Source organism: Montipora capricornis, chromosome 1 (assembly GCF_036669925.1).
Source record: "Montipora capricornis isolate CH-2021 chromosome 1, ASM3666992v2, whole genome shotgun sequence".
In the NCBI taxonomy this organism is placed as follows: Eukaryota; Metazoa; Cnidaria; class Anthozoa; order Scleractinia; family Acroporidae; genus Montipora; species Montipora capricornis.
In genome coordinates this window covers 27,594,982-27,617,481 of record NC_090883.1, presented here as the reverse complement: position 1 = coordinate 27,617,481, position 22,500 = coordinate 27,594,982, and the positions used below count along the sequence as shown (strand labels likewise).

Here is a 22,500-nt window from a genome sequence, read left to right as displayed (position 1 = left end):
CTGCGTGTGTTGCGAATATTTTGAAATAACTTGTGAAGATTTCAGAATTTGTAGTGAGTTTAAAATGTGTTTCGAAGAATTTGGAATGTGCTGCGCATAATTTGAAATGCGTACTTAATAATTCGAAATATGTTGTGAAATAATGCGTAGTGCCCCTTTTGGGGCACAGTAGTCTTGAGTCTGTTGATGGATAACTAAAAAAATTCACATGCAACTAATGACCAAATGAGCTCAATATCCCACTTGACTGGAATTCTTCGAAAACTGGATGTCTTTCTGGGGAAACGATTTTGAAAGAGCGTCACTCACAGGAACTATCATCGCAAAAACCCGATCGCGTGATTGAAACAGAATGAACTGATAGCATAGCGTGACAATGTGACAATACGCGCCCTCCTCTCACGCCTGTGGTCATTTGGGGTAACGTTTTTCAAAACGATTTCTCAGAAAATGAACTACAGACTTTGTAAGTGATAAGCCGAGACGGAAATCCCTCCTTTGTTTAATCATGTTTTCTTGGCAGCTTTGAGGAATTCCTAAATCTCATGTTCAAAGGATTAAAAATTGAAGACGTACTGATTTTTGAGTTCGGTTTAGTACTTCTGACGCTTTCCCTTTAAGTACTGCGCTTGTTGTTCGGCTCTTCGCCATTAAGATTTCCTCATAACTTTACGGTTAAACACCAGGTAGAAAAGGCGTGGCGGTGTGTTAGTTTTGGCTTCATTGTGGGTATAGTACGCAATCCTCGGAGCATGATGGAGCAGATTTACATCAGGAATCTGTCTGCCTAGCCTTTCAGTTCAGTGTAGTCATGGCCAAATTCGTAGGCCTGTTTTTCGCCTTAGTGCTGTCCAAGCACCTTCTGTTTCAGGTTACGGGACGGTTCAGTTGCAGTTCATCGGGAATATCTGGATGTGAGTGCTTGTTTTTGGGAGCTTGTGACGCTGACGGAAAACAGAAAGATAAGTTGAAGATAAACAAACACGTGCCGTTAGGTCTAGAAGTGCTCGGAAATACTCTGTATGGAAGACAAAACTTGGCGTATTTATGCGAAGGCCGCACAGTAGGTATATTGTACGACTGCAATTATCGAATACCATTGTTTGCGGCCACTGTGATTCGTGGAAGCCAGCTCTCTAAAGCGCCTGGCAACCGACCAAGCAAAAAATTTATCCTTAGCGAGAGTGGGTTAGACAAACATTTTCAGCAATCGAACGAAGACTACGAAAAACCTCTACAAAGAAAGATTTGTTATAAAAGGAGGAGTGGCAATGAAATGGTCGACGTAGATTGGTACAGAGCAAAGAACTTGAAACGCCCGCGGTATAAGGTTTGCACAGGTGCGGGATCGGCAGACGTAGAAACAAGAATGCATAGAGGTCACTTGATTGCCTCGCAGTACGGCGTAGGAGATCAAAGATTGAAAAAATTAACTTTTGTTTACACCAATGCGGTCCCTCAGTTTGCGGATTTCAATTCTGGCCCATGGCAAATCGCTGAAAGTGCACTCGTGGATTGGTGTCGAGACAATTGTGCAAAGAAAGGCCAGAAAAACGTTCAAATATTTATCGTTGTTGGTGCGATTCCTTCTACGATGTTGGATCCCTCGAAAACGAGATACTTTGGCAAAAATGGATTCAGCGACTTTCAGGATGATACCAATTACCGGGTGAACGTTCCTGCAGAGATGTGGACAGCAGCCTGCTGTACCTTTGAGTTTACAAAAGACAGAGAAAAGACTTGGCAGAGGGGTGTTAGGAGTACGGCCTTCTGGAGGAAGAACGTCCCTGGGACGCTGCCTGTCAACCGAGTAGACGTTCAGTGGTTAGAGAGCATGCTAAAAACAAAAAGAAGAAAAGTATCTGAGATATACTTGTTTCCGTACACAAAGGAATGTAGAAATTCGACAAACTTTATCGCGTTGCCTTAGGCCTGAGAAATTATTTCACGTTACTTTCAGTTATAGTTGGTAGTCGGTCATACAAACCTGATTACTTAGCGTACTTCTTTTCAAGCCGTTCGTAAATTACATTTGGAGTCAATACATTCCTTTTGCTTTGTCATTAATAAGCATTTGCCTAAGTAAGAGGAATAGCGAACTCTATGGACGCTGATAACATTGATATTGATGTTGATATGACAACAGAAACCATGCATGATTGTCCAGCTTTGTTACCAAACGCGTTTATTTCATGTTGGTCTGAGAGAACTTGTCCTGCATGACAATTTTGGTGTAGCTTTTTAGTCACAAATGCTTAGTTTGTACTTGAGCTGTCGCTAGCCGACTCGTGGTGAAATTAATTAAGTAAGTAACAAAGATTTATTTGTACTAAATACAATATGAGCGACCGTATTGTATCCGATACACAATACGGGCGCGAATATTGTATTGTGCTTATGAAATGTCAGCATTTAAGTGTTAATGTACACTACGTATTTTTGATGATTTAAGACATTTTAACCAGGAAAACCGAAAGAAACATTTATGTAAATGAAGAGAAACCTGTATCAGAAGTACAGATATTGATTAATAAAACATTTATTTTGTTTTCCCATCATGAATTATTAATGAATTTTATAAGTTTTGTTTATCCTTCTCAGTGAAGTTTAAGTTTCATCAGCCATAATTTCTTCAACGAACTTGGTGTTTTACATAGTTTTAGCTCGACAGGGTTTACGTTTAATTGAAAATATATGAAATCATGACCGTAGTGTTTCTAGTGTGGTTTAGGGGAGGTGTTTTGAAAACATTTTCTCAGAAAATGACCCACGCAGCCAGGAAGTGACGTACATGTAAGCTGATACAGGTTGCAATCCCTCCTTTGTTTACCTTGGTTGTTTTCTTGGCAACTTACTTGTGTTAACCCTTATGTTAAAAAGAAAAAAAGTAAGACGTTCTGAGTTAAGTTTTTAGTTAGTATTACGCTAATTGTTTGGCTTTTCGCCGTTAATAATTTCCGCATCATTCAGTTTTACATCTGAATAGAAAAAAGTAAAGGCGAATCGGCGGGGTTTTTTGGGCTTTATTTCGCACGCGCATGACGAGGCTGTCTTAGAACCGGAATCTGCCTGCGTAGCCTTTCAATTTAGCGTAGTCATGGCCAGATTCATAGGCCTGTTGTCAGCATTAGTGCTGTCCAAGCACCTTCTGTTTCAGGTTACGAGACAGTTCAGTTGCAGTTCATCGGGAATATCTGGATGTGAGTGCTTGCGTTTGGGAGCTTGTGACGCTCACGGAAAACCAAATGATATAACTAAACGCGTGATGTTAGGTCTTGAACTGTTCGCAAATACTCGGTAGGGACGAATAAACTTGGCGTACTTATGCAAATGTCGCACAGGCAGTATAATGTACGACTGTAATAATAGAATTGAGACCCTAAGCACCCACTGGAGGTGATCGGGAAGAGGCGGCGAGGGCCGCCAGGGAATGGGTCGAGGTCGCCACCATTTGGCGCGAAACTAAAAAGTTAAAATCGCGAAGTAGATGCGGCTGCTGTTCTGTTTTGGTTGGTTGTTTTTTTTTTGTTTTGCAGTAGCTCAGTTTGTCTTTTAGTTACATTAATGCCAACCTTTCGAGAAAGCTCTTCTTTTTTCTCCTTCCGCACCCCTATGAGAACTTGCACGCAGGGTATCCAGGGGCAAAACATCCATCACATTTGACATTCCCAGAATGCATTAATTGCTGGAGTGAAGATCAGCAGTAACAAAGGCATGGCTCCAGACTCCAATGCTCTCTCCCCTCCTGGTCAGTCCCTCCCACACTAATTTATGACTACTGTCCGGGTTTAGTCCCCACCAATCCCCACCAAAAAGCCATGGTCCCAGACTATAAGTCATCCAAGTGGAGCAAAACTAGACCACGGAACGGCCTCAAGTTTTCAAGTAGAACCCTCCCTAAAAAATGCAAATCCGAAAACTATTTATTACCTAGCCTTATAGGTGTCATTTTTTCGAACGCTGCCTACGTCTCTGCGTTGCTGGTGAGTAGCATTTTTCCAAGCAAGGCGGAAACTCCTTCCAGTACTGCATTCGCACTATGGCAATTCATGCCCACGGCCTCTCCACATTTGAACCAAAGAGGCCTGTGTACGAACATTTGACAACGACGCGGCGATTTGCTGTTTCTGATTGCAATCCTGTCCTTTAGATCATGCCTTCTGCAAACATAATCTCGTTTCTCAGACCTCTATAATTTATGATGTAGCTGTCTAGCAGTTCATTTTAATGATCGGATACAAGGTCGAGAAACAGAGAAATGAAAGGATGAAGTTCACATGGAAGTTGCTTAAGGTGGTGACACATTTCATGTGCAAGCTGTTAGATGCAAGACCCTTCGACCATTTGAGGCAAGGATGGAGGAAGAAGAAGTGAAGACAGTGACGCGGGGATGGAAACCATGGGATAGAGCCACATAAAAGATGATTGAGTGGTGTCAAGATCAATGGCGGAGAAAAGATCCAGCGGAGCAATTGCAAAATACCCCGTAACACCTCACCACTATTGTTATCCCCTAGGCAGCATTCTTTTAAGAATGAGTCGGAATACAATAGAGCTTATTCTTATTCAATGAAATGCAAATAAGTTGCGGGGTATTCCGCAATTTAGTCGATCCAGCTTATCCCAAAGAAAACTACACCTTCTCCGTCAACGAGCCATGCACCATGCCCCGGTTCGACGACATAGCAGTATGGTTTAACTGCGGCGTCCCTTGCCCCGAGTGCTGTTCAGAACTGGGAGATGACATTTCTCAAGAAATGTCCACTGCCCACACCCGGCCTGCTGCACTTTGGGCAATACACGAAGAAAAAGCATGTGTATGTGACGTCACGAATGACCCTGAGGTCGTCGCGCAAAGAATAACCTGCCCTGTTCTTGGGATAAATGAGAGAGCAGCAAATCTGGACTCTATGTGTGATGAGAATCTTCTAAATGATTTTTCTAAATGCTTTTTACCTTTCATCCCATTGCTTCAGAAATTGTATTTTTGCGGAATTTTTTATCCATTAACTTGAACTTGAAAATGACCGTGGAGCGGTCGAAACGTCGTTCTTCTTAATATTTTTTATGGCCCGTTTTTATAACTAATTGAAATATCACTCTCTCAATTATTAATGGTGACAAGATTACCTTGATCTCTATGTAAAGCCCACTAGTGATCGTTAATTACAAATCAGGCTTTTACCAGCAGTGCTTTTCTTGTTCGGAAGTTTATTATGCATACGGTCCTTTGTTTCAAGGAAACAATAGCGGTAACAGTAGACGTCCTTTGGGACGGTAGGGCTTTGTTTGTTCTTCTTAGAGGTTTATATGGACTTCAAAAAAATCGATAGAATTTCTGACCGAAATACGGAAAATCGAATATGTAATCACTCTCTACGGTCCTATACCCGCCAGCTACACAGGCTATCCACTTGAAAGAGCATTTTCGAAAAGCTCTATTTTCGTGACGGATTTGCGCGAAATAGTCTGGACGGTGAGCCTAAGCAAGAAAATAAAGCTGCGTTATTCGCAATAGTCTTAGGCGATGGTCTCTTTTTAAATTTAGAGTTTTAGACCTAAACTTTTTGCGTTTTGAATGTTGAAAATCTTGGCGTATATGAGGAAAAAAATATGTCATGCCTTCGGCACGGTACCATTCTGAGTATCATGTACATGGAATGATATAAAGCTGAAATAGGTGGCCTTCTCACGAATCAGAACATAGCGAAACGTCTTTTCGTGCCTTGGCGAACATGATTCCTTTATTTTCTATTTGTTTCAAACGATTTTACGCATTTCAAAATGATTTTATAAGTTATAAGCCTTTGAAAGTTTTTCCTGTTACGCGTTTTCCTGTTACTCTGTTGCTCGTTATTACGTTACTCTGTTTAGTAACACCCCCTTTTTGCCACAAAAGCGTAAACTTTAGAGCACGGAAACAGTCAATGTTTATTTAATGTTAGGACGTCTAGACGATTGAAGAACGGTGTATGTAGAGATGGCGTCAGAGACTGGCGTTTTAGTTGGGGTAGAGGTAGATACGAAACAAGCCATTTAAGGTAGCGTTCCTTTTAACCAATCCAGTTTCGGATCTAGTGAATCCAGATTGTTTCAATTTTCGTTTCAGCCGGAACGAAAATCTAAAAATAGATTACGCAACAACGCCAAGGGGCCTGGTAACCATTTCTTTTTCAAAACAAACATGGCGGGCATAATTCGCCGAGCGCCACTAGCATTTTTCTCGTTGTTGGAGGAACTTCTCCAAGGGCCAACTGATGAAACACGCGATAAAAAGGAAGACATCCTTATGTTTATGATGCTCGAGGAGTTTTTGAGAAATTGTAGGAACGCTGAAGTTCGCACTGAGTCGTACGTTGAGAGAATAGTTCCAGCTATGTCAGATTCGTCCTTTCGCCAGCACTTCAGACTTTCGAGACCGACGGCCCAAAGGCTTGTCAACATTTTGGGAACCTGTCCTGAGATCCCAGTACCCCGAGAAAGAGGTCGTCCTACTGTTGAAATTGAAAAACAGCTGCTAATAACGGTTTGGTACCTTGGAAACCCTGAGTGCATCAGGTCAGTGTCAGACCGGTTTGATGTGTCACGTTCAACCGTGTTGAGAGTTACCACGAGAATCTGCAACGCACTTGTGAACAACGTTGCTCCTGATTTTATCCAGTGACCTTCTGGAGACAGGTTAATGCGGACTATTGAGGGTTTCAGTGAGAACAATGGTTTACCTCGATGCATTGGGGCCATTGATGGCACACATATCCCTATAAAGGCGCCACATGACCATCATGAACATTACATAAACAGAAAAGGGTTTCATTCAATGCAGCTTCAGGTAGTTTGTGATGCTGACATGATATTCACCGATGTTTACTGTGGCTGGCCTGGAGCAGCGCACGATGCACGCGTTCTGAGAAACAGCCCTTTATTTCATGATGCAGAGACCAGAACAAATGACATACTTCCAGGACAAACGTACATCATTGGAGATGCAGCCTATCCTTTAAAAACCTGGTTGATGACAGGATTTAAGGACAATGGCCATCTTACTGCACAGCAAAAGCGTTTTACAAATCGTCTAAGTTCAAAACGGATGGTCGTTGAACGTGGCATTGGTTTTTTGAAAGGAAGATTCCGGAAGTTGAGAGTCATGGTGGATATTGACAGAATCAGGTTTTTACCAAAATTAGTTATAGCAGCATGCACACTCCACAATTTCTGCATTTATTCAAATGATGAAATAGATGATTTTCTACAACCTCTAGACGATGATGATGATGCCAATAACTTTGTTAATATTTTTGCTGATGACAACAATGCTGTTCGAAAGAGAGCTGAAATCATGGACATGATTTGCTGAACTTTTGCACTTCATCTCTGTCTGTATGGTGCAAAACAATACATTTTTAAGACAAATAACTAATACAAGCAGGTTCCAAAAAGGAAGGCTTCACTGGGAGGGCGGATAGTCTGCACAAGAGGGGTACCTTTTTCAGTCACACTAAGTGGTCAATTCATTTCATTATTTTATTTGTAAAAGGGTTTTAAGTGAAAAATGAACAAAGGAGATGCAACATCCCTGTTGTGGTCAGTGTAAAACCCAGACTGCAGACTGCAGACCTAGTGACCGCTTCTGTAGGTATGTGATAATTGATCATAATACAGTAAAAACCCTCATGTAAGAACCTAGAAAATTAAGAACCTCCTGGCAGAAATTTGCTACTTTAATACCCCAAAATATAAGAACCTGTTTTGCCAAACTCTAAACAAGTAGGTTCTTACACGTGGGTTTTTACTGTACTTCCATTTTACAAGTTATATGTAAGGGTTAGGGTTGCAACCTCCGGTAAAGCATTGCCATAGCACAACTTTCAAGTACCCTTCTCCCTCCCTTTTCACAGACACTTTCAGCCTGGAAAGGCTATTATTTACCAGTCTGCTGTTATAAACTCAGCTTGACTGTCGAGCCAGTTTTTTTTTTATTTTCTAACCCTCCAATTATTTTCTGCAGCATACTTTATTATAATTACTCTAAAATGAAAAAGGTCAGGACAAATCAGAGCAATTGATTTTGAACTATGTAATGGATTTGGTACATTGCGAGTGTGCTCATGGATAAATTAATTGCCAAGTAAGTTATTGCTCATTGGTTTTGTTCTGAATAAACCCTTTGATGAAGGGTAAAAGGATGAATGTGGGCAAACAAGCAAGATTCTTAAGAGGCTTGGCTGATCATAATGTGGCCTTCCGAAGCAAGTTCTTAAGGACAATGAAAGCAATAGCCTCCATTGAATGGAGGGTATTGTTTTAACATTTGGAACTAATGTTAGTTACAAATGGTGTTGCAGTTTTGTCCATGGTCATTGTTTGTTGTCAAAGTAACTCTTTGTTCTGTAGAAAATTGTTCATTTTTTGAAACAGAACATGTAAACACTTCCAAGAACATCTTGGTATCACATGGAGGGGTTGTTATCAAATCATGCTACAAAACTGGCCAACTGTCAATCAAAAATTGCCCTTTTAATTTTGTAAATACTGTAGAAAACTTTTCACATTCCACAAAAATTGAATTAAATTATTTTGCCTTTGCAAGTTGAAAATATCTCAATATATGAAAATAAATATCTCAATAATAAATACATTTATGCCAAAATTGTCTGAACTGCAAGTCAATTTCATTTGTAACATCTCAATAAATATGAAATATTTCGAGAAAGAATAATTTCTGACAAAATTAAATGGTCCTCGAGAATATGTAATATGTAAATGTATTTAAAATAATTGACAATAAACCAGAGTAACTTAACATGCCTTATTTCGAAATGTCCTTTTCAAATAGCTCCAGCAACCTGTCAAATCGTTGCATCTTTTGCTGGTGCATTTCCATGACATGTTTCTCCTTTTCCTCTTCTTTTTCCCTTTGTTCCCGCTGGTACTCTTTGAACAAATCAGTGAGACTCTCCTTACTCTGAAGAGCCCTTTTGGCCCTGGACCTTTTAACCTCTCTGCGCGGAGTTTCTTCGTTGTCCAATGATGGTCTTCGTCCATCAGTAGAAGATGCTGCAGCTTCTGCAAAAGAACCTGAACTTGAACTTGTACGGATGAGGTCTTCACCAACAGGACCAGCCCTGTTGGAGCAAACTGCCACTGGCTTTACAGAAGGTGTCATGCCAAAGATATCGCTCAGCTCTTCAAAATATGGGCACGTCTTTTTGTCGTTGCCCGACACGTTGTTGTGATCGACTGTTTTTGTGAAATTTTGCTTTAAGTTCTTAAACTTCGTTTCACATTGAGCACCAGTGTAGCCATATCCTTTCTCTTGCATCTCCTTCGATATTTCCTCCCACAAAGTTTTCTTCTTTGACTTTTTGTCTTTGAAAAAGTTCTCCCTTTCTTTGTACAAAGACAGAAGAAACAGCACTTCATTCCTTGACCATTTAACTTGCAATAGCGGAGTTTCAAATGCGACGGCTGGAGTTTGAACCTGAACGATAAGCTGGTCAGGCTCGATTGTTGAGAGAACTGCAAAAAATATAGACATTATACCCAAAGAACTTCCAGTTGTTTTCAACTATTTCCTGAACTTGACTTATAAATGAAACAAAAATTAAACATTTCTCTGGTTTTAAGACCTTTTGCTCAATGTAAAGGAAAATGATTAAAACACCTTGTACCTGAACAGGCTGAAAAGTCCCATATTTCCTCCGCCATGTTGTTTGTTGTGTGCCGAGCTGACAGACCACGTCGTATAATCCACACCAAACTCGCTCCCCGATGACAAATGGAACGGAAATCTTAAACCAGTTTCAGTTACCAATCCGAACGATCCACGTTCGGAGGTAGATTGTTTAGATTGCAATCTAAGATTGGTTTCGCCATAAATGGAACAGGAAATCTAATTTTCGATCGCAGAATCCGGTTTTAGGTTGGTTAAAAGGAACGCTACCTAAAAGTGTGCCCTAGCAATGTAAAATGCGTCCTAGGATATCGCACGTTTAAAGCTTGCAAAATCCTTTATCTCACCTAAATAACTATTTCAGTGATTTGACAGTTGGTTCCAAGCCTTTGCACCTCGATAAGAGAAAGAACTTTTAGGCTTGGTTCCCACTAGCGACATAAGGATCATAATCATAATCATAATCATAATCGCACTCATAAACATAAGCTTCTTATGATCTAGTGGGAACGTGAACAAAATCAAGCCTTGTCATACAGCAACTTTACACTTGCTTATTTCGTGTACCGGCTTTAAAAATGGCTGCCGAACGTATTGATCGGCCTGCTGCCATTAACAGCATCAAATCGGGAATTTCTTCGACAACGGATCGTCATCTTGCACTGCATACTAATCCTGTTACCTCTTGATTTATGGCGATAAGAGAGAATACAACCGGCGTTTTTAGGTAAGCCCGATATTCAGAGAAGGCAAAGACTAGGATGTTATCATACTCTTATTCAGGAACTTCGGCTCGGAGATCGAGAGTAGCACTTTAAATTTGAAAGAATGTCTCTGGAGTTATTTGAACATTTACTTAGTCTGTTTGCTCTACGTATACCCAAACAGAGATTAAAGCTTCGAGAACCTGTTGGACCAGCTGAGCATCTATACATCACTCTGCTATATGATGAAATGGTATATGAAATGAATCATATATGAACTGCGGATATGAAATCAAGTGAAGCTTCACTTGATTTCATATCCGCAGGTCATATATGATTCATTTCATATACCATTTCATCATTGATTCATTCCTCACGGGACCATTAGAACCCACAAATGACCAGCTCCCAACGTCAGTGGCTTTATAGCTCAGTTGGTTAGAGCGTAGTACCGGAATCGCGAGGTCACGGGTACAAACCCCGTTGAAGTCCTGAATTTTTCAGGCTTCTCTACGCAATTGTAAAAATTGCGTTCATAATAGCTTCACTTGACTCTGCTATATCTTGCATCTGGGAATTCTCAACAATCACATTCGTTCCATTTTCGGGTTGGCAAGTCAACTACATCCAAAATAATTACAGAAACTTGCACAACGATATGGGACCGCTTGAATCAACAGTATCTACAGTCCCTCGAACAAGCGACCAATGGAAAAGAATTGCTCGTGATTTCCAAGAATTCTGGGGGCTCCCACACGGCCTTGGAGTTGGCGATGGCGGCAAACATGTCGTCATTGGAGTGGATCGACCTTCTTTAATTACAAAGGAACTTTCAGTGTTCTTTTACTGGCCTATTGCGATGCCCGGTATCAATTCACTTTAGTTGGCATTGGGCAGTGTGGTAGTCAGGTACTTACGATCAGTGTTGCCCTTGAAAACAATACTTTGAATGTCAGTCCACCCGCTGAAAACCTGGATGAATGTAACCTTCGGCCTCTTCAATATGTTTTCGCTGTCGACGAAGGTTTGGCCCTGAGGTCTTTTCAAATGCGACCTTGGCCAGGAAGAAATGTTTCAGAGGAGCATGCGATATTCAATTACCGGTTTTCAAGGGCAAGACGAATAATAGAAAACTGTTACGGCATTCTAGCTGCGAGATGGAGAATCTTTCGTAGAACAATTCGCGCGGATGTTTCCCTAGTTCAGAAAATAATAGAAGCAACAGTTTGTCTGCACAACTAACTACGACTGACAGATAATGCCATGTACTGCCCCGCTGGATTTCATGACTGTGAAGACAGCAGTGCATGGGCAAATTCGACCAGGGGAATGGAGGAATATTGGCGCTGGGGATAAAAGCGCCTTTCGACTCGACCCATGTAAAACCCCAGGGGAAGACCACAGTTTGATGGAAACCTCGTAAGAGAAAGTTAAACAAGCTACTTTTTAACGGAACGAGGAAGAACTGGGCATGATGTGACAACTGCTTGAGTGGCAACATACTGAAAAAGGAATTGCTTAACTTGTATTTGGCTTTACCTACTTTGTATAACTCTACATTGGGGCGCTAGAGGGTGTTTTAAATACTTCTGAGATTATCATTAAGTTCAGGGATAAAACCGTGCATGTGCACATATAGCATAAGTCAAGCATTTGTTGTGTTTATCACTGAACGTTGCTTCTCCTAAGTGTATTTTCAGTTTCTAGTTCACAACACCCCTTTTCCCTATATACTTCCGTTCGCGCGCTAACTTTTTCATTCGTTAAAGGCTATAGACTGATAGCTGAAAGCTTATGTTTTTCAAAACAACAATGGTCGTTTGATAAATTGTACACATTCCTATTTCTTTATGGGAGGACTAGTTATTTTAGCTTTGCAAATTTACCTCCCCCCACCAATTTCAAAGATAAGAAAAGGGCGCGTTTTTGCTCGAGGTCGTACTCATCATTGGCTTCTTGGGAGGGGATGGCCATTTCTCTCTTTATTCAGTACAAGATAACACATCTTCAAAGTTCAGAATAAATATCATCATTCCTGGGAAAACAGTGTAATTTGATTTACGTTTGCAATTGTTTTCCATGTCAGTTTACTTAACACAAGTTATATCGACTCATTTTTTGTTTTATCCTGTAAGCCATTTATCCTTTAAGCCTCTGTTACGCGTTAAAACTTTTAGCTCAAACTTGCGTGCAACGGCGCTGCTGAACAAGTTTCAGGAGGCATTGCACTGTGTAACATGGTCGGTTTCGTGAAACTTTTTTGAACTTCCGTTCGTTGCGAGACAAGTTTCAAGAAAGTAGAACCGCTTTCTATTTCTGCGACAGTCGCAGCAATTGCAGTGGTGATAAAAACAAGAGTTTCACCGTGTAACACCGCTTCGAAGTCCAACTCGAACTAGAACTCGAATCCAAACTCGAGGAATTATTTCTCCCTTCCTTTCCTGTGTTCGTGTAAGTTGAATCTCGTGATCTGGGCGATAGCGTTGCATGATGCCGTCCATTGATAAAAGGGCGAAATATTTTACGACACTAGACAGTTCCGCGACTTTACATGACATTACCTAAATATACTGATTGTCAAGAATTAGTTGCAGCTTGCAACGCAGCTGTGAATACACTCTTTGGAAAACTGTAGTCCCTGTGTATGAACAACAGACTGCCATAAAGAACAATCCAAGCAAACTGTAAACAAATCATGCAGATGAAAGTCAAAGAAGCAATTCACATGTGTAATCTGGAAACAGAAACGGTCGTAAACAAGTAGACGCAATTATACCATTTCTCTCATAATCTGATTTAATATTTACATGAATTTTTCTCTGATTTTAGCAAAAGTACCTGATTGTCAGTCTACTGGATGAGGGGGACATTGGGCTTGTCGTTTTTGGCTATTTTTAGATCGGTTTTTCGTTTTTTGTGCCCAAAGACTTCGGTTTTTCGGTTATGGTGTTCATTGCGGTTTGCGGGTTTTTCGTTTTTTAGCATCTGGTTTTCGGTTTTCGTAAAAAATACGAGCTGTTTTTCGGCTTTGTTATCCGATGTGCTTTTTGGGTTTTTCTTTTTTGTCCTATTTGGTTCCCGGTTTTTCTTAGATTTGAGCGGCAATTGATGTAGAATAGAGTGTTATTTATTTATTTATTTATTTATTTATTTATTTATTTATTTAATCTTTATTTAACCACGGTGCAATTCATCAGCAATATAAAAAAAATATGCACAATTAAAATTTATAGATAGAACTATATAAACTACATTAATAATATCATACAACATAAGCTGCTTTCCATGAATGCCGTGTTTAGAATAATGGCTTAGATAACCTCTTTAATCAGTCGTTTAAATTGATTGAGGGACTCTGCTTTCCTTAGCTCTAATGGCAAACTGTTCCACAAAACTGCGCCACTAAATAGCTAGAGCTGTTTTTTGTAGTGGTTTGTGCGCGGTTGCAGAACATTTACCTTATTCACAGAGTGTCTCAAACAATAACCAGAATCGCGATGGACAATTTTCGAGCAGAGATACTCAGGTGCTAGTCCCTGTAGGGACTTAAATACCATTGTTGCTCTTTCAATTTGCCCTTGAGAGACTAGGGATTTCCATCTTAAGAGTTCAAATAAATTGTTGACATGAGCGTCATAGTTAGAGTAGGTCAAGACACGGGCTGCTCTAGCTCTGTTTTGTAGTTTTTGCAGTTTGTCCTGCAAAGTTACTCCACAGTTTCCCCAAACAATATTGCAGTAGTTAAAATGAGGTTGTACTAGAACCTGATAAATAGAATGTAAGGTCCCATAGGGTACAAGATGCCTGTTTTCACTCACGTGATCAGTAACCTCGTTTTTCCTCCGAAACAAAAGAAAACGTTTAAGTGATAATAGAGCTCAATTCCCGTAGGCGTCACATGAAAACACTCTATAGCCGCGAAACGCCAAAGTTATTGAGAGGAATGCGTGACAAACTAAATGTCACGGTAGGGGATCACGCGTGTCGAATGACGCCCGAGTTGGTGCGGAGTGGATGAAGATGAAGGACCCCATGAAGATCTGAACGAGCATGAAATGAGTGAGAAGCTAGTGACTCTGATAAAGGCCAGCAAGAATTTGATAAATGTAGTGACGAAGTCAGTGCAGATGACAACAATTCCCAGGGCCAGCAAGATGAATTAGGGACATCGACGAATTGTCTCTTCTGTGCAACGTCGCGATATGAAAGGGCGGTGCCCGGGTGGGGGAAGACTCCCATATAAAAAGGGGAGGGTTGGTCGTCGTCTCGCGTAAATTTCGGATTTTGGTCTCACTTAGGGTGTTTTGGGCAAAACGCAATCATATGTAGCCGTGAAAATCTCCTTAGGGTTGCGCGCGAAGAAATATAAAAGTGTATATTTACACTTTTATATTTCTTCACGCAGGTGAAAGTATTAGATGATGACGTCTTTGCCATCATTAAAAGTCGCTGTATTTTTTTATTTTCCTGTGTTATGGATAATATGGTCTCTTTTAGGGGTCAACTTTCATAACATTTGCATGTATACCATAAAAACACCAACTGATCGTTAACTCTCATAAGCCAAAAATATGGGGGGATACTCCCAGAAAAGTGGGGTGGGGCTGTGCGGGCCCACCTCCCAAAACTGTTAATGACCTGGCCAAAGATTTGATACCTTGTTTATGACCGTTGTGGCTGGCACAGTTGCCCTAAACACAAGTTATGAAGGGCTTTTGTGTATGAAGTAGCTTCCTCCGAGAAAGGTACCCAATTTATGACTAGAGTGCCAGAACTATACCCCATTTAAGACCAAAATGGCCGAAATCGCTACCCTATTTATGACCAAAATGGCTAAAAACCCCTACCCTTTGGGGCCCCACATACCTATATAGCCCATATAAGGGAATTCCCTCCCCCCCCTCCCCCCCCCCCCCCCACCCCCTCCTCTCCTTCGGGGTAAGTCTTATTTTTTCATCATGGATCAAAACGGTATTTCGGAAGAGACTGAAGGGGAGAAATGCCGTTTTGGGATTGTATTTTTCTGTACGTAGCTTTCTTTGCTTATGTGCCCGTCCAAGTGACACAGCACAGACCTTACGCCATCTTGACGGGTAGGCAAAGCGGTCAGAAATTACAGTGTTTGAATGGGAATCCGATGGCAAATAAATTTTTCCAAACTTTAATTTTACACAATTTATGAATCGCAATGTTAAAATTCTAGGTAGAAGATTGTATTCACTAAGTTGGAGGGATGTAGCTTGTCTAGATGACGCTCAGCTAATTTTTCTAAATTTCCATACATTTTTTCGTAAATTTGGCTGGGTAGACGCATTTCGCGCGAGCGTCTTCTGGCCAAGCTACATCCTTCAAACATTGTGAATACAATCTTCTACCTAGTATTTTAACGTTGCGATTCACAAAATAATTAAACTTCAATTCTCGAAAAAGTTATTTGCCCTCGGATTCCTATACTACGGTGGCCCACATAGGCAATACACAACTCAATATTGAGCTAGATACACAATAATCTTTCGTGATACAAAACAATTTTTCATGGAACACAACAATCGTTCGCGATACAAAACAATTTTTCACAGAACACAACAATCTTTCGTGATACAAACTAGTTACGTAGAACAGAAAAGTGTTTCACGATGCAAAACAAAAATTTGGAAGACTGGTAACAAACACGGGCAACTTCATATCACGTGATCATGCAACAACGTGCTGTTAAGTACTTTGTGTAAGATACGTATGTTGTCCCGACTTAACGAATGTTACTATGTGTAAGACCACATATATGTAAGACGTGTAAAACTACGTATGTTGTCGTTACTATGTTTAACGATATTGTCCCAGTAAATCTACTGTAATCCCGTAACTTCTGTAACCCCGTGACTTCTGTAATCGTTTAATTTCTGTAACCCCGTAAACATCTGCAATTGTAACTTCTGTAAACCCGTAATTTCTGTTATCATGTTACTTCCGTAACCCCGTAACTTCTGTGATCCCGTAATTTGTGTAACCCCGTAACTTCTGTAATCTTGTAATTCCTGTAACCTCGCAACTTCTGTAATCTCGTAACTTCTGTAACCATTAGCTCCTGTAAGATTCTGTTTGTGCTGTCTTAGTGATGTTCGTGTTTGCCGAAACATCTTTGCTTGTTTATCTACTAGTTTGACTTGAACGGGGCTTAACCTGAAAGCCTTTTTATCCGCCGTTTAATGGACTGGTGTAATGGAAACATCTCGTTCGTGTTTCGAAAAACGCCAAAACCCTCTGTTCATCGTACGAATCGATGCCTCGAGGTGTTTTGAGTAACTTTAGGACTATTTGAGAGGACGTACTTGATTTTTTTGCAAAGGTTAGTAACTTTTTGAGAAATAAATTATAGTGCATATTAAAGGTAGTTTTAAAATCAAAATTTGAAGTTTAGAATTACGATATGGACATCCAAACAGTCCCCCACCAACCTGGGATGCTCTTGCGTGGGGGTCACTGAACGGTCTGTCAGTAATCCAGAAATAGTCTTCTTTTTTATCCCTTCTTTCAACCTCTGAAAAAATTTCAATCAGCTCCCCCACCTTAAGGCGTTATTAGCTACCCAACTGGTTCTGCTAGCCGTTATGATTTTAAGAAAACAGTTTAATTTTTTATAGTAAAGATTACCTAGGAAGGGTTACGTTTTTGCAAACGTTGGCTGTGTTGCACTTATGTTTCAACAGAATTAACTATTAGAAGGTAATGTGAAGTGCTATTTTCTATCCATGTAAACCATGTGACCAGGCTGGGAATTGAACCCATTACCTTCGGGTTAGATCACCGCCGCTCTAACGACTGAGCATTTTCCCAAAGTTCTCTGTCGGTTGCAATTCAGTCATGACAAGTAGAGGATTAACATAGGGGATATCTATTTAAGGTTCATGACGTTTATCTTCTCCCTTAGGACACCACTAATAACACTAGAAAAGCTGCCACTTAGCTGTGAAGTGTCAAGACCATTTTTTTGGTGAGGGTGTACAAATGCACCTGTATTTAACGGCCGAATGATAAACCATTGCAAGGTTACAGAAGTTACGGGTTTACCGAAATTACAGGATTACAAAGTTTCGGGGCTACAGATGTTACGGGATTACAGAAGATTTACTGGAACAATATAGTTAAACATAGTAACGACAGCATACGTAGTCTTACACATCTTACATATATGTGGTCTTACACATAGTAACACTCGTTAAGTCGGAACAACATACGTAATCTTACACGAAGTACTTACCAGCACATTGTTATATGATCACGTGATATGAAGTTGCCCGTGTACGTGTTTGTTACCAGTCTTCCAAATTTTTGTTTTGCATCGTGAAACAGCCTCTGTTCTACGTAACTATTTTTTATCACGAAAGATTGTTGTGTTCTGTTGAAAATTGTTTTGTATCGCGAAAGATTGTTGTGTAGCGAAAAAAAATTGTTCTGTATCGCGAAAGATTGTTGTGTACCGTGAAAAATTGTTTTGTATATGTGTATTCAGCTCAATATTGAGTTGTGTTTTGCCCTTGCGGGCCACCGTACCATACAAACACTCGGAGTTTCTGACTTTGCCTACCCGTCAAGATGGCGTCGAAAATCGTGATAAGGTCTATTAAACTTGATCTGATTTGTAATTACCACAAAGATTTGGCCTGCGGTTAGCTGTCTTCTGTGGGTTATCTTAAGCAAATAATGAAAAATTTGGAATTTTCTTTTCCAGTCTGCGTGGCTACTAGCTATTCTCGTCAATACTCTTTCAGTAGCTCTGATCAATTCGATCCAATTCAATTCCAAACGCTTGAACTCAGATCAATTCGGTTCGAAACTTAATATCCAACTGATCGTTTGATAAATACTTCTCCTTCCTGTATCTCTATGGGAGGACTAGTTTTTTTAGCTTTTACAAAAAGACTTCCCACACCAATTTCAAAGATAGAAAAAGGGCGTGCTTTTGCTCGAGTGCGTATTCATCATTGGCTTTTTGGGAAGGGGAGCCATTTCTCTCCTTATTCAGTTCAAGATAACACATCCTTCAAAGTCCAGAATAACTATCGTTTTTCCAGGAAAAATAGTATGATTTGATTTACGTTTGCAAATGTTTCCATTTCAGTTTACTTAATTAACACAATTAAGTTGATACTGACTCAATTTTTTTTTTATCATTTACATTTACTGACAGTACTCGCACTCGAGTACTCGAGTACTCGCACTCACACCGCTAGGCGGCAAGATTAAGTTATTCAACAAATTTAATAACATTAATGATGTTAATAGTTACAATTACGTTTTAAGCTTTTAGTTTAAGTAGATGGCAAGTTGTTTGTCACACTGTACCTGAGTATTTTTTTGGTAAATAAAGAAGAATAAATGTATTGTTCCAATAGATTTATAACTTTTTTTAACTTTAGTTAACAGATGAAAAAAGCAAAACAATTTACTGCTGCCGGGCTACAAACCCGGAAAAGCTAATTTGTTTAGTTTGGTTCCTTTTGTTTGGTCTTTGCACTGATAATTCAATTTACGTGAACTCGAAATCCAACTCTAAGTCTAACTCGATCTCCAACCCGAAGTCCAACTCGAACTCGAATCCAAACTAGAGGCCGTGAGTTATTTCTCCCTTCCTTTCCCGTGTTCGTGGAAGTTAAATCTCGTGATCAGGGCGATAGTTTCCGTGGAATCACTTAGCACGTAATTACGGTAGGTGCAAGTGCAACCCAAAGTTTGTTGAATGAGAGGTGTTGCATGATGCCGTCCCTGAAAGGGCGAAAGATTTTACGGCACTAGACAGTTCCGCGACTTTACATGACATTACCTAAATATACTGATTGTCAAGAATTACTTGCAGCTTGCATCGCAGCTGTGTATAGAGTGTTTTCACGTGACGTCACGGCGGCCATATTAGTGTCTCCATCTAATCCTCTGTGAATAAACCACTTTCGATATATTAAAATTCAGTCCAAAACAAAAAGCACCATCTCGAGGCTCTGGGGAATAAACTCATACAAATCCTTATATTTATTCAGCTCTATTATCATGCATTGGTTTCGGTGGAAAAACAAGGTTGCTGATGATGAAAACACCCTATACGTTCCGTCTCCTGAAAGCGGCCGGAAGTACTGCAACTTTGCAACTGAATTGAATTGAAGCATAATTCTTCAGTCCCCCATCAATAATAATTTCACTGACGCAAAATCCCTTCCAGACTTTTGTAGTCTCTGTTTTACAAATGTCTAAGATATAGCTAGATATGAAAACTCTCGCGAAAAGAGGTCGAAATTGGAACAAAACCCTTTATTCCGTTCAGGAAAGAATTGTATCAGCTTGAAAGCTTATGACTAAGGATACTAGCGAAAACCGGAAAAAAGAAATAGGGAAATAACCAACAACTTGATGCAATTCTAATAACAAGATCCGTAAACCATGAGTGAGGTAAGAAGTAATTGCGTAAAGACATAAAAGAACTCTGCTTTAGAAAAGCGCATGTGACGTCGGTTATGCTTGGAATGGTAAAGCGAAAGACATGAAAGGTGTAAACCACCAGGCTGAGCAGCATTGACTCAAAGCAGACGGTGAGGCGAATTAATCATCAAAGTTCTAATTTCATACAACAAGCTATTCGTGCAACGTATGTTGTAAAGATTCTTATATTGGAAAACTCGCCAGATTGATTTCCTTCGATATACGAATGGGTCGAGATTGTATGATATATCGCTCCTTTAATTTTAAGTCAAAAAGGTGGTGAATGGTCCTTAATTAAATATTCTGGGCCTCGGAAAATTGTAGGGAACCAAGAAGTGGAGCGAGTAAGAAAGAACATATGAGCTTTTAAGAGTTATAATTAGCGATGACCTTAAATGGAACACTCAAGTTAATTGAATATGTAACTGCCAAGGCAGCTAAGAGGTTATTCGCACTTAGGTTGTTGAAGCGCGCAGGAGTCATGCCAGAGGACATGCTCAAGCTAGAGGTATACACATGTAATACAAGATCAGTCTTAGAGTATGCTGCGCAAGTGTGGCAGGATATTCCTGCCTACCTTTCTGACAAGAGAGCAAATGCCTTTTTCACTTTTAGGTTCTTTGTGCTGCTACGAAGCCTTGGTATAATTATAATACTTTTTAATTTTAATTTAATTTATTAGCTTTGTCCAGTAAACAACGACATAACAGAAACTGAAAATACAAAGAAATAAATAGATGGACAGCGATACCGTAACAGCTAAGGCCAATTACTGCGGACCCTACTTATTATTGTAAATAGACTTAATTATTAGCATTCAATTATGTAAATTGCACTGTTTATTCAGTGTTATTAAACTACAATTAATTTCATTCATGTGTTCATCAAGTAACCTTATCGACCACCTGGAAGGCATGTTTTCCACCCATGGTATTCCTTGCTCAATCAAAACTGATAACAGGGCTCAGTTTATTTCAGAAAAAAAAGAATCATTCTTTAGAGACAACGACATTGATCATCGAACCTCCACCCCACTTTGGCCACAGGCAAATGGCGAGGTCAAAAACCGCAGCCTTCTAAAGGCCATCAGAATTGCACAAGCGAGAGAAAAGAGTGGCGGAAGGAGCTGTTAAAATTCCTCATGGCATATCGAAGCACTCCTCATGCTACCACTGGAGAGAGACCAGCTCAGCTGTTCGTACCAAAATCCTTACTATAGGTCGTTCACGGACAGCAACAGATAGGATAGCCCGTGACAATGATGCAGTTGGTAAACAGACAGGCAAAGACTTTACCGACCATCATCGGAATGCGAAAGAAAGTCATCTGGAACAGTAAAATCAAGTCTTAGGCAGACCAAAAAGGGAAAGCTAGATACACCCTTTGCACCAGAGCTGTACAAGGTAGTAAGCAAGCAAAGAAACGAGGTCACCGTTCAGTCAAGCCAAGGGGTGGAATACCACCGGAATGTTAGTCATGTCAAGAAATACCACTCTGAGTTGCTTGATAATGTTGGTCCAGTTGTTGACATAGAGCCTGCCAAGGATCCTCAACCGGAGCCAACCCAAGGAGCAGGAATTGATTCCCATTGTGTTGATTCTCAACCTGGGAGATCCCAGCGGGAGACGCGGCCTCCCTCACACTTGATGAAAGACTATGAACTTTATTGACGTTTTTTGATTGACTTTGTCTTTTTCTTTTGATTCTTCGCGCACCCATGTTTCAAAGCTGATTATGAGGGGGATTGTAGTGTATTGCGGACCTATGTTATCCAGAGAGCTATGCATTACGAGTGTGATTGTGCGCACCTAAATAAAAAGCCACGAGTTGTGTTTGACACGGTGTTTTATCTTGTTAATCTCTGTTTAATCGGGACTCAATCGCTACAGCAGGCTCGTGTTTTTCTACGGTTATATGCGACTCCTAGTCTTGATTCTTACACGAAGCCATCTCGCAGCAGTCGATTTTTTTGCCAGTCAGGTGTTAAGCAAACACACTTTCAAAATCTGAAGGAAAAAAGGAAGTGGTTTTTTTGATCACAGGGGCACTTTAAACGTGCGATATCCTAGGACGCATTTTACATTGCTAGGGCACACTTTTAAATGGCTTGTTTCGTATCTACCTCTACCCCAACTAAAACGCCGGTCTCTGACGCCATCTCTACGTACACCGTTCTTCAATCGTCTAGACGTCCTAACATTAAATAAACATTGACTGTTTCCGTGCTCTAAAGTTTACGCTTTTGTGGCAAAAAGGGGGTGTTACTAAACAGAGTAACGTAATAACGAGAACAGAGTAACCTGAAAACGCGTAACAGGAAAAACTTTCAAAGGGATAAAAATTATAAACTCATTTTCAATTGCGTAAAATCTTTAGAAACAAATAGAAAATAAAGGAATCATGTTCGCCAAGGCAGGGAAAGATATTTCGCTATGTTCTGATTCGTGCGAAGGCCGCCTATTTCAGCTTTATATCATTCCATGTACATGATACTCAGAATGGTACCGTGCCGAAGGCAGGATTCGGATAGTACATATTTTTTTCCTCATATACGCCAAGATTTTCAACATTCAAAACGCAAAGCGTTTAGGTCTAAAACTCTAAATTCAAAAAGACACCGTCGCCCAAGACTGATTACGAATAACGCAGCTTTATTTT

The 22,500-nt window shown here is 40.2% G+C and overlaps 3 protein-coding genes across 3 annotated transcripts in view; 2 read left to right on the top strand and 1 right to left on the bottom strand.

The window, feature by feature from the left end:
• LOC138037462 (serine/threonine-protein phosphatase 6 regulatory ankyrin repeat subunit A-like) overlaps nt 1–22,500 on the bottom strand; it is a 259,329-nt gene that overhangs the window by 180,990 nt on the left and 55,839 nt on the right. The gene's annotated exons all lie outside the window — the stretch shown is intronic.
• On the top strand, nt 556–2,557 carry LOC138037532 (uncharacterized). The gene has a single exon (XM_068883448.1). The coding sequence runs from the start codon at nt 812–814 to the stop codon at nt 1,928–1,930; it is 1,119 nt and encodes a 372-aa protein (XP_068739549.1). The 5' UTR covers nt 556–811; the 3' UTR covers nt 1,931–2,557.
• Nucleotides 6,683–7,528, top strand: LOC138049328 (uncharacterized). The gene has a single exon (XM_068895558.1). The coding sequence runs from the start codon at nt 6,683–6,685 to the stop codon at nt 7,352–7,354; it is 672 nt and encodes a 223-aa protein (XP_068751659.1). The 3' UTR covers nt 7,355–7,528.